This window comes from Trichoplusia ni, chromosome 6 (genome assembly GCF_003590095.1).
Source record: "Trichoplusia ni isolate ovarian cell line Hi5 chromosome 6, tn1, whole genome shotgun sequence".
NCBI classification, from domain to species: Eukaryota; Metazoa; Arthropoda; class Insecta; order Lepidoptera; family Noctuidae; genus Trichoplusia; species Trichoplusia ni.
The window spans coordinates 5,241,816-5,256,069 of NC_039483.1; the positions used below are offsets into that span (position 1 = coordinate 5,241,816).

General features: G+C 34.9%; 2 protein-coding genes across 3 annotated transcripts; one reads left to right on the forward strand and one right to left on the reverse strand.

The window, feature by feature from the left end:
• Nucleotides 1-844: 844 nt before the first annotated feature.
• LOC113494914 (fumarylacetoacetate hydrolase domain-containing protein 2) lies at nt 845-8,918 on the reverse strand. Of its 2 annotated transcripts, XM_026873433.1 has the most exons (6): nt 8,841-8,918; nt 7,833-8,046; nt 4,531-4,750; nt 2,812-2,976; nt 2,131-2,297; nt 845-1,071 (listed from the first exon to the last, which is right to left on the reverse strand). In XM_026873433.1, exons 2-6 carry the CDS (start codon nt 7,988-7,990, stop codon nt 915-917), a joined length of 867 nt encoding a protein of 288 aa, XP_026729234.1. In that variant the 5' UTR covers nt 7,991-8,046; nt 8,841-8,918; the 3' UTR covers nt 845-914. The 2 variants fall into 2 exon arrangements, with proteins under 2 accessions (XP_026729234.1, XP_026729235.1); XM_026873434.1 differs by lacking the exon at nt 8,841-8,918 and having other exon boundaries at nt 7,833-8,215.
• Nucleotides 8,919-9,592: 674 nt separating this feature from the next.
• On the forward strand, nt 9,593-13,001 carry LOC113495017 (peroxiredoxin-2-like). Its single transcript, XM_026873577.1, has 7 exons — nt 9,593-9,770; nt 9,857-9,905; nt 10,378-10,519; nt 10,870-11,005; nt 11,447-11,549; nt 12,087-12,215; nt 12,689-13,001. Exons 1-7 carry the CDS (start codon nt 9,738-9,740, stop codon nt 12,778-12,780), a joined length of 684 nt encoding a protein of 227 aa, XP_026729378.1. The 5' UTR covers nt 9,593-9,737; the 3' UTR covers nt 12,781-13,001.
• The last annotated feature ends 1,253 nt before the right edge of the window (nt 13,002-14,254 follow it).

The window sequence follows — 14,254 nt, forward strand, 5'->3', positions numbered from 1 at the left end:
TCCGTCGACTTGTCTCACCGCTCACTGTCTTCCCAGCTAAAAAGCTCAACATTTTCAGCTTTGTCGCTACATATCACGTGACCAGATTTATCGCTGCAAACAAGCGTCGAGCGGCTGCATGAGGCCGCACCTTAACGAAGTTACTCCTTGAGTCACGGGGAATTCGCAAAACATTCAAGACACATGCACAAGACCCAGACTCAGAACAAGCATACGTGGATTGCACAAACGCTTCTCGGCACGTTATGCTCAGCGCTAAGCATGGTGACCTGTACCACTGGCATCCGTCTGGTCAACTGTTATTTATTGATGTTTGTAATAAAATTGTAATAATGTATTTCTGATTTATTGTAATTATGTTTGTTTCATTATTTATGTAAATAATCACTTGCAACGTACAAACTCAGCGTACCTACTTGGGCACGAGCAGTAAGTATGATATTAATAATAAAATCAATAATGGCTGACTTAAATGCGCCCCGTCTGGTGGGCAATGAGTCACTTGATATAGACAAAATATTCAAAAAGGTAGGTAAGTACCATATTGTTCCGGAAACTTTCATGGACTTGCCAATCACACACTCAGAAAAATAACCCCATTAGTTTTACATGTATAATATGCCACTAATGCCACAGTTCTGTATCTATTTTAAATTGTTTGTCTGTTTTGCCATAGAACGGGTTAGCAGTTATATTATGTATTTTTAGGGATTTTCGAAACTTTACTGGCTAAGCAGCTACAATGACTTTTGTCTTCCCTTGTCTCAAGTTGGTATTCAAAATCCAATAACAGCGCCAAAAACAATTCTAACAATATACTTCTTACAACAATAAAACAAAAACGATGTAACAAAACAATATAATAATATATTCAAAAAATAATAATATAAATATATTTACATGACATAATTCGTTCAAAACTGTTCGACTTTGATCTCGAAGGAGCCAATCTTCTGGATTTCGCTGCGGATGACGTCACCAGGCTTGAGGAACTCGGGGGGGTTGCGGTGGACCCCCACGCCGCCGGGGGTACCGGTCAGGATCAAATCACCGGGCAGTAAAGTCATAACCCTGAAAAAGTAGGGATAAATTTTGAACTTTATTTTAAGACACATAAGAAACATTTTTTAATTTCAAGTAGGTCGTTTTCCAGGCACTCTCAAAACCTTACAAAGATGACTCAGTTGCGCGGTTCCAAAGTGTCATTCTTATAGAGAAGAACCGGCAAGAAACTAGAAACAAGAAACCGTAAATTACTCTTTTTAGGAAAGTAACAGTTGTACATATATAGGAAAGACGGTTAGTGTCTAAGTGTCGTTTGTAAATAAATATCTTTGCTGTTACAGATTTTTTGATAAAAAGTAACTATCGAACAAAAACATCATGGAGAAAGGTGGTCTGTTGAATCATAAACAACATTTCATATTTGTATATGTTTTACAAGCCGCAAAAATATTGCCTAGCGGTGCCCTTTAACACTGTTTTTCCAGCTTATTTATGAACAGCTGCTGGTGGAACAACGTCTTTTACGTGATGAGCCCATTATTGAGACTGTATAAAGCCACGTCACAGAAGCTGTTGGAGAACCACACTTCGACATCTAGTCTCAAACTAAGCACAGCTTGTGTTATAAGAACTTTACAACTGATAAACATCCTTATATATTTCAATCTAATATATAAAATTCCCGTGTCACGATGTTAGTTACCGTACTCCTCCGAAACGGCTAAACCGATTTTTACCAAATTTTATATGCGTATTCAGTAGGTCTGAGAATAGAACTACATCTATTTTTCATACCCCTTAGTGATAATAAATTGTTGACACTAAAAAAATATTTTTTATTTTTTGGACTGCTTTTTTTTATAATGTGGCGTTTAAAATACATACAACTAGAAATAATTTATTAGGCAAAGCAACGTCTGCTGGGTCAGCTAGTATACCTACATATATATTTTAGATAAATTACACCCAGACACAGAACAAATGAGCGTGCTCATCACACAAACATTTGTCTTAAGTGGGAACCGAACCCACGATCTCCGGTATAGCCGTCATGGTCGCAAACCACTGGACTAAAAGGACAGCAACCTTTATAAATAAATAAATAATGAATTTCTGGATACTCACGACGTAAGCCTCTCGATAATATTAGGTATGGTGTGTATGAGGTTACTGGTGTTGCTCGATTGTTTCTCCACGCCGTTCAGGGTGCATTTGATGTCCAGGTTATGTGGGTCACCGATTTCGTCGCTAGTCAGGATGCAGGGGCCGATGGGGCAGAATCCGTCTTGAGACTGTTGAAAATTAATAATTATCTTACGATATCACTGTATAACAATGTGAGATGACTAATTTAACACCATGTAACTGCACTTATAGAGATTTACAGAAAAAACATTTTTTTTAAAACAATAAGTATTATAAGCTTTTGCCGTCGTCAGCGACGTCACTCAGAGACTCACTGATTGCTGATTGGGTTTAAATTATATTACTGTTTTGAGCATCGGTTATGAAATATTTCGTTCCCACGGTAGGTGCGTAACGACAGGGGGGGGGTTAGTCTTAATCTGATTCATCCATCGGTTAGATAATAAAAAATATTGGATAAGAATTTTGCGTTTATCCGAACATTTTTTTTTACATATAGACGTCACGCGAAAATTTCGATCCGAGTATTCCTTAATTAAAGCTAAGAATATTTAAATAAATGTTGATGATTCTGTTACGTTAAACCTAAAGTGGATAGAATGGAGAACTCCGTCTCAATTCTTACATCCTTACAAAAGAAAAACTGGTAATTGACATTACCTTGCCCAGTAAAAACTGTCCTCCATTCTTCTCCTTCTGCCAGTCCCTAGCAGAGATGTCCTGAGCGACGGTGTAACCAAAGATGTATTTGTAGGCTTCAGCCGCAGGTACCGCACTGGCTTTCTGGCCGATTACAACTGCTAACTCCACCTCCCAATCAACTTTCTGTGGACAAAAGTTTTAGATTAAGTTTCTTTTTTCTGTATTGAAATAAAATATTTCAATCAAATGTCAAAGTTGGGGCTAAGATAGGCCTTTGCTTTTAAGATTTCACTACAGGCAAACAACCGAACATATTCAATGATGTTAGTTAACTAGCTGTTGCCAGCGACTTCGCCCGCGAAAAAACTAATATCCCACGGGAACACTTAAACAGTATAAAAACTGTATGTTCATCCAGGTTATAGACTATCTGTGTACCAATTTTCGTCCAAAACCGTTACAACCATCCATCTATACTTACAAACTATATATGTATGTATGAATTATGACACCAGCAAAGACAAAAAAAAACTTTCTGATATTTATTTTATTTGTCACTTCAAACTCCATCAACAGACGCATAATGAACGTATCAAACATTGTTTAACCTGTGATCGATGAGCTTGTGCGGTTATAGCTTTGTCTCGGTCTTTTCTTATAAAAACGTCGCTGTTCTTTTAAGAACAAAGCTTCTGAAACAGGAGTTCCATTTGTACGTTTTGATTTACAAAAACGGCTCATAAATAATCTAATTCTGCATCTCCTTAATGAATGAAGACACGATGTTACGATCATAACATGAATACCATGAACGGCTGGACGGAAGGCGAGACTACTAAACTGGTATTATTTCATCACGCAAGCTACACCTACACAATATGAATTACGAAGTCAATTTACTTCAATAATTGACCCCAATTTGTGCGGCGCTGAGGTCACAACAGACCTCTGTGATTCACAACGAATTTTTGACCTCGTCTACTTAAGCGTCTAGTTGAATAAGTAGCTAGGATAGGTCGTTAAACCTAGATGTTTTGGAATGTTAGCTGCTGTCTAGCTATTAGCTAACTCCAGCTAGCATAAAAAAAACATTCAATAGCGATTTCAGAAGGATAAAAATAGATATAGATTATGGAAAACTTATGGGAGCATGCGGAATGGAAGAAAAGCGACATTGGGAACTAAATTATTATTATTTTCAATGCGAAAGTACCTCCGCATAACAGACATAATAATGTGGATAAGCATAGGACCAAGAAGGGATATAAATAGATACTCTAATTACATTAAGACGCGTTCAAAATCAAAAAAATGTATGTACACTGAAATAATCACGTATCTTGACATTTTTGGAACAATATTATTAAAAAAAAAACATAAGAGTATGCAAAAAATTGCATATTTTGTACATAGCTATTATTATCGAACATAAATAATCTATTTTCATATATTTGTTTATGGTTACGTTAACAACGAGCAGTTCCTCGGTTACACGACTGTTTTTTTTATTCATTATGTTTTTGTGTCCTTCAGACATTGATTAACTAACCACTAGATCGTATAAAGTAAAAGGAGGAAATTGAGGTTTGCAGGTTACAGTTGAAGACCATCCTTTAAACAGGAAATATTTTTGTTCCTCTTTCACGCGAAAACCGCTAAACAGATATGGTCGAAATTTGGTACACCCAAAAGATTAATAAAAATATCAATAAATTAATAATCTAAATCAATAAATACCTTAACAATCTCAGTCCTCAGTCTTAAAGGCTCGTTCTGTCCAATAATAGTGCTGGAAAACTTGCTGAATATAATAGGCAGTTTGGGTTGCTCCAAGTTTTGTTCTCTACAGTGGTCAGCGTAGTTCAAAGCAACGCATAGTATCTTATCCACGCCGTGAATCGGCGCCACCAGCGTCACATCTGTTAGCGGGACTGAAGTCGGATTGCACTGCCTTAGTCTAGAAAAAAAAATATTTCGAAATGAGAAAGCTTTTTGAGGCTAAGAGCAGCCGAAGATAGATCTCGATGGTGTGCAATTAGGGAAGCCTTTGTCCAGCAGTGGAATATGGGCCGATGGTGACGATGATGATGACGAGCAGGCTTTTTTGCAAAAAAAAGCGTGCGCAAAGACACCCAGATTCAGAACGACTTCGTGGATCACACAAACGCTTAGCCTACGCGGGAATCGGATCCGCCACACATCGGATGCGCATAGTGGGTTTAATAAATGAGACTTGGTGACCTCAGCCACTCGGCTATCCGTGCACTCGATAAGTTTTCAGTTTTTAATGCAGTGGCAAATTTTATATCAGCAAAACCATTATAATAAACCATTTGACATGACTTCAGAAACCCTTAAAAATTCTCAAGTGTGTCATTTTTCTTACGATGTTTTCACCGATTTTGGGCAGTGGTGAAGTCACTTGTTAGTACGCAAAAAAAAAACGAAAATATAGGTGCTCGGTGGGATTGGAATTTTCACTTTCGCCTTGGCAATCAGACGATTATATAGCTAGGTTGGATAAATTTTGATTTGGTTGCCTTTAATATGGTATGAAGTGCCGTAAAATGTAAGTAATATTTGAATTTGTATGAATGCAGGTAGAAAATACTATGAAATTATGAGCTTATAGAAAACAATGATAGTTTATGATAGTATACAATTTTATTGCAAGGATAGCAATTATTTGGTACAAAAAAATATGTCATCATTCCCCTGCCCTTATCCCAATTATTTTATTTGGGGTCGGCGCAACAAGTCATCTTCTTCCATGCCTCTCTATCGGCCGTCGTCTCACAAGAAACAATCTTTACAGCCATATCGTCTTACACACAATCTATCCATCGTTTTTTTGGTCGTCCAAGAAAAAATATGTACCTACATATGAAAATACGTAAAGAATATTTATATGAATGAGAAATGATATAGCGTTAACAAATAAAACAAAATTGTTATCACTAGTAGTTAGATAACATAGGATACAGAAACAATGATAGCTAAGTATTTTTAAAACCTTAATTTCATACGTTTTCACCTAGTATGAGAAGCATTTACTGCATCTTTATTTTATTAATATCCTTCTACACGTGAAAGGCAGTTTCACAGTGTACCTATAAGGATATAGGTATATTTTCGTTCTTTCAGGTAATCATGAACAGATTTTGATGTCATTTGCCTTGCGCCGACGCACTTTTCATATTGGCCTCCAAAACTTTCTCCTTTTTAACACGCTTTTATTAGCTTCATTTAAATAAATACGGCTCTAGCCATCGGTCCGTAATGAATTGCTATATGCCATGCACCAATTAAATACGGGTCATGTTGCAAGGTGGTACAGTCAGTAAGAGTCTGACACTATCCACTTATCCGCTTTTTCCCCGAAAGAAGTGATGCTAGTAAAAATTCGTTAACTTCGTTAACAAATTTTTTAACTTCCTATATTGCTTAAATGCTTGATCAATTTTGATAAGAATTGATATAGGGTGTCGCCCGAAATGATCTCAAAGACTAGTTCCTTTAGCTGACTGCATCTGGAGGGTATTGTTTTTGAAGCTATTACCAACATCCATGCCATTAAAACTTATATATATTAATGTAAAGAAGAAATAAAATGGGAATGTAATAGTTGATTCACATTTCTACATTGTCTCAAGTCTGGGTGTTTGTGGTACCTTCGTTTTATCTGAATTCCAAAAAACAAATGCTTTAGCAATTTACTTTGGGTTCAGAACAATAAATGTGATGTTGTCCGCATTTATGGAAATAAGTTGGTGTTCACCAAAGTAATTTTGAAGACACCCTCTTTTTTTAATGTGTTTTTAAGGACATTTATAAATGACTAGCTGTCACATGGTTACTGCACACCACAAGATCGCAATGACTTAAAAACTATTTAACTTATTTTGTTAAACTGTGTATACCTTTATCCTACTACTATTATAAAGGCGAAAGTTTATAAGTATGGATGTATGGATGTTTGTTACTCTTTCACGTAAAAACTACTGAATGGATTTGAATGAAACTTTACCACAATATAGCTTATACATCAGAATAACACATAGGCTACAATTTTTGAGGTTTCTAATGTGAGGTCGTAAAAAACACATTTTTTGCGCTTACATTGCAAAAGCTGACTGAATCCTACAAGATAGATAGAATGCAGGTATAAATTATAACTTATATCTTCTAACCACGCGGACGAAGTCGCGGGCAACAGCTAGTGTAATTATAGAATTTATTAAATACATCATTTTAAATATGATCATTGTTTAATTTACTTATTTACAATACCTACTTAATTAAAATTTATCAGATGGGACAATTTACTTCGGCTTACATACAAATTATCTTGCTTAACAATGAGACTGCTAATGAGATGGGACTAAAGTGACTTTGTGCTTTATTTCCTAAGAACTAAAGTAGCAAATTGAATAACATTGTGGGTTAAAGAAAAGTTGTTTTCAATTTATTTGTCAATCAACTAATTTATGTAACTACAATGCAAATTTACATATCATTTTCATTCAAATGCAAGCACAACAATATGTAAATACATGATAATTTCAGTTCATTTTAATTTGAAATAAGAATCGTAAAGGCCACCAATCAGGCAACATAAATTAAGATAATATTCTCTCTTCTTTGCATTAAAAAAACCTTATATTGGCAAGTCATGGTAGTCACAAGATAAAAAATACAAATTATTTATGGTACCACCTATCATTATCATTATATTCCCTAATAATTCCATGATTTTATTAAGATTATAAAATAAACATAGCTTTTTATATCATAACAGTGTCATATTTTGGTCTTGCTTTGACAAAAACAAAGGTAAAAAAGTTCAAACCATGATAAGTATTAATAAATAATGAAATTATGCTGATGTGATGGAAGATTTCTCTGAAATAATAAAAAAATAGACACAAAATAGCTTTACAGGGATAAATAGATGACTAATGGGTATCAAAACAAAGACTGCATAATGTTTTGACTTTACAAAACAATATACAAAAAAAGTAAATAAAAAAAAAACTCACTCAGCAACTTTGTCTACCACTCCTTTTTTCAATATATCAATCATGGTGTGGGGCATTCCGCAGTCAGCCGAGTTAATGTCCACAACATTACAGCAGTCGATATATCCAACACGAACTGTGCTGGGGTCAGCATTATAAGTAAATTGTACATATTTCATGTTTCTAAAACTCGATGTTGATATACTCCTCGCACCAAAACTGTTACTCCTGTGGCCTTTCGACAGAAAATGCGTATTTATTACGCGCGCGCTTATCCTCATAGCTCTCATGATTGTGGAAATAGATAGATTATATAATTTTTGTAATGAATTTGAAGTGTTTACACAGTTTCAAGGTTGGTGAGTTGATAAAAAAGTTTTGACTATTAAGGGCGACTTGCATTTTTGTTTGTATTGGCACCGACTTTGGCAGACAAAAATTACAACCAAAATTGTAATTTAAAAAACATATATAATGACTCATTTATTACATGTAGATACTTCTAACAAAGTTTTAGATCAAGATATACTTATATATAGGCTTTATTTACCATTAAATATTTGATTTATTTTAGTGTTTGTAAATGGCCCTTAACATCCTTATCAACTAGTTGATACCGTTCAGAAACATCAATGAAAATGACAGATCTTTTGACAATACTATTGAATGAAATTTTAGAGGCGGGGAATACTTCGTTGTAACCATTTAAAAGAAATTTCATTGGTGTTTTGACCCAGTCATACTAATATTAATAAGAGAAAGTATGTTTGTACGGGTGTTTTTGTATATATGTAAGTTTGATCTCTACACGCCCAAACGGCTGGACTAATATTGATTAAGTTTGGTTAGGAAGACGCCTTGCATTATCGAATACGCAACTTTTATCCGATTCCTTTATTGGAGGGTAATGTTTTGCGGCTATAACCGACATCTTGTCGTTTCGAGCAGACCTATAGTTTAATAATTTATAATAATTTCGATCTCAAAAATAAATAATTATAAGACCCTGCATAAAAAAAAACTTCTCACCTTCTCTAATACACTTTATTCTTTTGTGTGTTTTATTTCTGAATTCTGTAAAAACTGCGGTTATCACAAAATCATTTAATATTTGTAAAATCATACAAAATTTCCCATCTAATATTTTTCAATATATCTGAAAAATATCAAATCATATACTAGAAGATTTTAAAATAAAAATAATACTCCTCAATTTTGATATTGAATGACAGTGACAATCTTATGTAATCTGGAAAAAGTAACAATTTCGTTTAGAAATGTGACTTATAAGGCGGAATGGGGGCCCACCGCCACCTGTTTAGACTAAAAAGTGTCGGTTGCGACATTTCGTTTCAGGATAGTCAGATACGAAAAGTTGAATTCAGTGAAAACAACGTTAAAGTGTCAATTTATTCTACTTATACAATTCGCTGGTTCGAGATTTTATGATAGCCGTATTACAACGGATGAGAACGTATGTAACTGCGTCTCTAACTTGAAACTCGAACCAATTATTCTGACTTACAATTTTAACGAATTCTATTGTGAATATCTTTTTTAAAATATTACAATAAATATAGCTGAGGTAGCGTTTTTGTTCTATAAAAAATAGTTTTCTGTTGCTTCAGCAATTTAAATGATTCTCATTATTTTCAATGCAAAAAGAAAACAGTAGAGAATAGTTTATTCACACCGTAAAAATTACGAGTCGATTTCTGTCAATTGTTTTAATTCCTAAACGGATTAGTCCCTGTCATTGTCAATACTTGCATCTGTCATTGTCAAAATTAAATTTTATAAATCTATCCAGCTTTCTATTACAGCTGGAATTTATCTAGGCCGGTTAGGAAAATACTGGAAACCGCGTTTCATTTCCGGTACATATTTGCACTGGATATACTTTCTAATTAAAATAAAGGCTTAATTATGTCGTTCTTAGTGAAACGATTCGCTCGCAGGGTAAGTCGAATATTATGAATAAATATCTAATGTCTGTGATTATGATTAGAAGTATTGACCGAGTTGACCTTTGTTTTTTTTTAAAGGCCCTTGCCCCGGCATTGTCTTCTATGAAAAGCCAGAACTTTTCAACCAGTAAGTATTGTTTACTTTTATATTTTGTTACATAACCTAGAAATTATTTTTTCGTCTTATAGGCTGTTGTTTATATAGCCCACGATAAATCGAATTATCTTTTCTAATATATTATTGTATATAACCTAAACTAAATCTGTAATAGTTGTTTTTAGGTCATAATATTATTTTGTTTCTCTTTTCCAAGAATCAATTGAAGGTCTAACTGTTGTACTGAATAATTTATTGAATTTGAAATTTTAATTAAATGTTTAATCAAATCAGTTGTTTTAAAGCCATCAAGTTGTTAATTATTTGATAGCATAGATAATTTATTATTCACATTGATAAATGTACATTGTACTTATAAACCTCAGCTTGCTTTCCTATCACTGACAGACCATAATAGCTCACATTTAAGCAAATCTAGTGCATAAGGATTCATAATAATTTCTATAACTATGCTCAAAGGTAACAACAATTTAAATTTCAGCCTCTGCAGTGTTTGTACCTAAAGTTCAGAAAGCGGCGCCAAACTTTGAAGCCACTGCAGTAATCAATGGTGAATTCAACAAACTGAAATTGTCAGACTATTCCGGAAAATATGTTGTCCTTATCTTCTACCCATTGGACTTGTAAGTATAACACTTTTTTGTGTATATGTACAAAGAAATTTGAAACTTTATCAAATCTAGGATCTTAAACAGTCTATAACACATCTTATAATTTTGAACTAAAGAACGTGATTTTTCACCAAATGGACACAAGTACCACATTGCCTAATGATCTTCCAAAAAAAATTCAACTGTGTTTGACAAATTTCAATGAAATTTGGTATGGACGTAGCTGACACCTTGGATCACATAGGCTCGTTTTATCCAACTGCATTAAAAAGGGTAATGTTTTTGCAGCTATAACCAACATCCAGGGTGACAAGCTGCCATCAATTTCATGATTATATTTCCATAACTTTTATCTTTTCCAGCACATTTGTATGCCCAACTGAGCTGATTGCATTCAGTGAGAGATCTAAAGACTTTGCCGGTATTGACTGCCAAGTGATTGGAGTGTCTACAGACTCTGAGTTCAGCCATCTTGCATGGACCAACACCCCTAGGAAGGTATGTAATGATATTTTGTATCTAACTGAATGTGTGACTGGTATTTACAATTCAATGGCAGAAAATGCATTTGAATAACAATTTTGCTTTCCATTCTAGACTGTTCTGTTGGTCTAGTAATTATTAGTTCTGGCTTCTTTACTGGTTCACTGAACACTCAGACATGTTGGTGTGATGAGCCACACATTAATCACTGACTATCATCACATCTGACTGGCGGGGTAGCCATTGTGGTTGTAGTTGAGGATACCACGCCAAACCCACTGAGCGCGACGAGTGGGCGGGCTCGATCCCCGCGTAATAGAAGAATTTGTGTGATCCACAAATGTTTATATTGTGTTTGGGTGTCTTTGAGCATCTGACTTGAATGTTTGTGAAACTCCCTGCTACACAAGGTTTAAATTACTTAAAGCATTAAAAAAAACCTTTGAATGATTTCAGGATGGTGGTCTAGGCAAGTTAGAGATTCCGCTTCTTGCTGACTACAAAAAGACGATTTCAAGAGACTATGATGTCCTCCTTGATGAGGGCTTTGCTCTTAGAGGTAAATTGTTTAATAATAATCAAATTTATTTGGTGATCAAACAATTAGAGGCCTAGGCTTAGCTATTATGAGCTTCTACCTATATGATTCATCATCATCATCCACAGCCTTTGTCCTGGTAAGCGAAGGCCTCCCCTTTCTCAATTTACTTTGCCAATTTCTAAGTACCTGTGCATGCCCATCCAGACTCAACCTGAGACCTTTCCTAAGACATCAATGCATCTTTTTTGGCAATATGGTTGCTAGTGTGGAACTGAGATAATCAAGTAGACAGAAGATATGAATTACTATAAAGTCGTTTATGAGTGCGTTTGTAACTCAAGCAAATTTAAATTTTTCATACAAAATGAATTATAAAAGTGCTACAATGGTTTAGGTACTTATCTTGTACTTTATTTTTGTTTAACATGATCATGTTTTATTGTTAAACTACGTTTTAAGACAAAAACACCAAACTGTTTACCTTTTAAAAATACCTAAACAAATTGCTATCGTCCCGCAACTTGTAACGTATTAAACATTTTATTCCCTTTACAGGTCTTTTCGTCATCGACAGGAACGGAATCCTAAGACATATGTCTATCAACGACTTGCCGGTCGGTAGATCAGTAGACGAGACGCTCAGGCTGGTGAAAGCTTTCCAGTTTGCCGATAAACACGGAGAAGGTAAGATTCCGGTAACGATAGTAGCGCCATTAAGTTGTTAAGAGCGGTGGTGAGAATTGGAACTAAAATTGTAAAAAGAGGCTGTTCTGATAATGAATCTCGTGTTTGAATAGAAAGCAAATACGTTATTATTTGTTAATCCTCAGTTGAATTGAAGAGATAATATGTAGTTTTTAGTCTTATTTTAAAATATGAATTTATATTTGAGAGTGATTTAGACAATTGATCAGCCTCTTCAATGCAGCTATGACATACGAGTGCTATGTTGAATACATACCTTGCAACACTTTGCCTTACTGTAAAATCTTACACTAAACAGTTTTTGCGGTATAAAAGCATATTGTTTATACCTTATATCTTTTTCTATTGTTGGGGTAAATATTGTTAGTACCTACCTATCAAATTAACTCTTAATAATGTATCTCGGTTTGAGTCAACAGAAATTTCAGTTTCTAACTTGCTTTTTTTTCCAGTGTGCCCCGCCAATTGGAACCCAGAAACGAATGCTGACACGATCAAGCCAAACCCACAGGGAAGCAAGGAGTACTTCCAAAAAGCCAACTAACTTCCACAGCAGTATTGTAATTTGAACCCTACGCATTTATGTATAAGAGTAAATTCGCCTTACACTAGGAAAGTTTTGTCAAGTTGGTGTTTCAAAAGGGGTTAAAGGTTCAGGTTTTATTTGATCATTATTTTCTGGGAAAATATTGTAGCGTATTGTGAATGATATTGTTTTGTCCACCTTTATATGAGTTAATTTTTCAGTAAAATTTTTATTGAGTATTTTTCGTATTTTATTTATTTATAAACTTACATCCCGTAAGTTTAGATCTGGAATGAATGATTGAGAATACTCCTGCTTGGGATCCGAAATGAAATGAAATAATTTATTCTGCAAGTAGGATAAAATATCATCACTTTTACATGTCTTTTTTGAGAACGCTGGAGAAATTCCTATCTGTCTACCTGAGAGTAAAAGTCCAAACAATCACAGGGGTCGCAGTCTCTTAAATTCCAGAAAATTTGTAGTATAATCTAATGCAAAGTTTTTCTTCGTACCCAAAGCGAACCTATATTACTGAGGGTCCGTTGTGTATCTATAGACTGTTTGTCTATAGATACACAACAACCGACTCTTACTTGACCGGGTTTGCAACAAGCTTTTGATATCCGACGTTTGTAGTATTTAAGGGACCTCAATACAAACTCATAACAGTTTGTAAATTTTATAAAGACGCAGACTGGAGTCGCCCCGCGTACAAAAGACCTTAGTTCAAACAAACATCTGACTCATTTCTTCCCACCCTTGGACCTTGTTGTACTTGACCGACGTATTAAATAACATCTTATATTTCGTAAGGTCGCTTACCTTGCAAAATATACGATGTTCATGTCACATTAACGTAATATATGGAAGACGATCCAAAGGATCACCGCATACTAAACCTTTTTTTCATTCTGTTTTGAGCAATAATTAATATTAACCAGTTTTGTTATAGCATGTTACGATAGTTTTAAATTTAAGCCTACTAGTTCAACAAAAAATACTTTTCGAGCCTGATTTGGGCGCCGATTCTCTTCGGAAATTGCTATAATCTGACCTAATGTGGTGTTAGGCCTCCGGATCAAGCAGAAGAGCACATTTGATAATATTATGTTTATACGTAATATTACGGAACGAGAAAAAGTCAAAGACTAAAAGTCAAATTGCAAAAACTAACATATAGAAATGGATACTCTCCCGAGAAGCTGAGAATTCTCATGATAAAAGCATCATTCTTCACATTCTATTTTATTAGGCATTATTCACCATTAATGCAAAACATATAAAGTAAAATCGCTCAATCCGTTCAGGAGCTATGATACCGTCAGACGACATGTCAAACTTGGACCTCCGTGGTCGAGTGGCGTACGCACCGGTTTCAAGGTGTCGCTAGCTCCGAGGTCCCGCGTTCGACCCCCGGTCGCGTTAATGTAAAAAAAACACATTTCTACATTGTCTCGGGTCTGGGTGTTTGTGGTACCTTCGTTGTATC

Coding starts and splice junctions, on each gene's coding strand:
- LOC113494914 (XM_026873434.1), bottom strand. CDS start 8,101: ATGAGAGCTATGAGGATAAGCGCGCGCGTAATAAATACGCATTTTCTG. Junction 4,751..7,832: donor GTGGTAGACAAAGTTGCTGA/GTGAGTTTTTTT, acceptor TTTTTTTTCTAG/ACTAAGGCAGTGCAATCCGA. Junction 1,072..2,130: donor ATTATCGAGAGGCTTACGTC/GTGAGTATCCAG, acceptor CTACTTTTTCAG/GGTTATGACTTTACTGCCCG.
- LOC113495017 (XM_026873577.1), top strand. CDS start 9,738: ATGTCGTTCTTAGTGAAACGATTCGCTCGCAGG. Junction 10,520..10,869: donor ATCTTCTACCCATTGGACTT/GTAAGTATAACA, acceptor TATCTTTTCCAG/CACATTTGTATGCCCAACTG. Junction 11,550..12,086: donor TGAGGGCTTTGCTCTTAGAG/GTAAATTGTTTA, acceptor TTCCCTTTACAG/GTCTTTTCGTCATCGACAGG.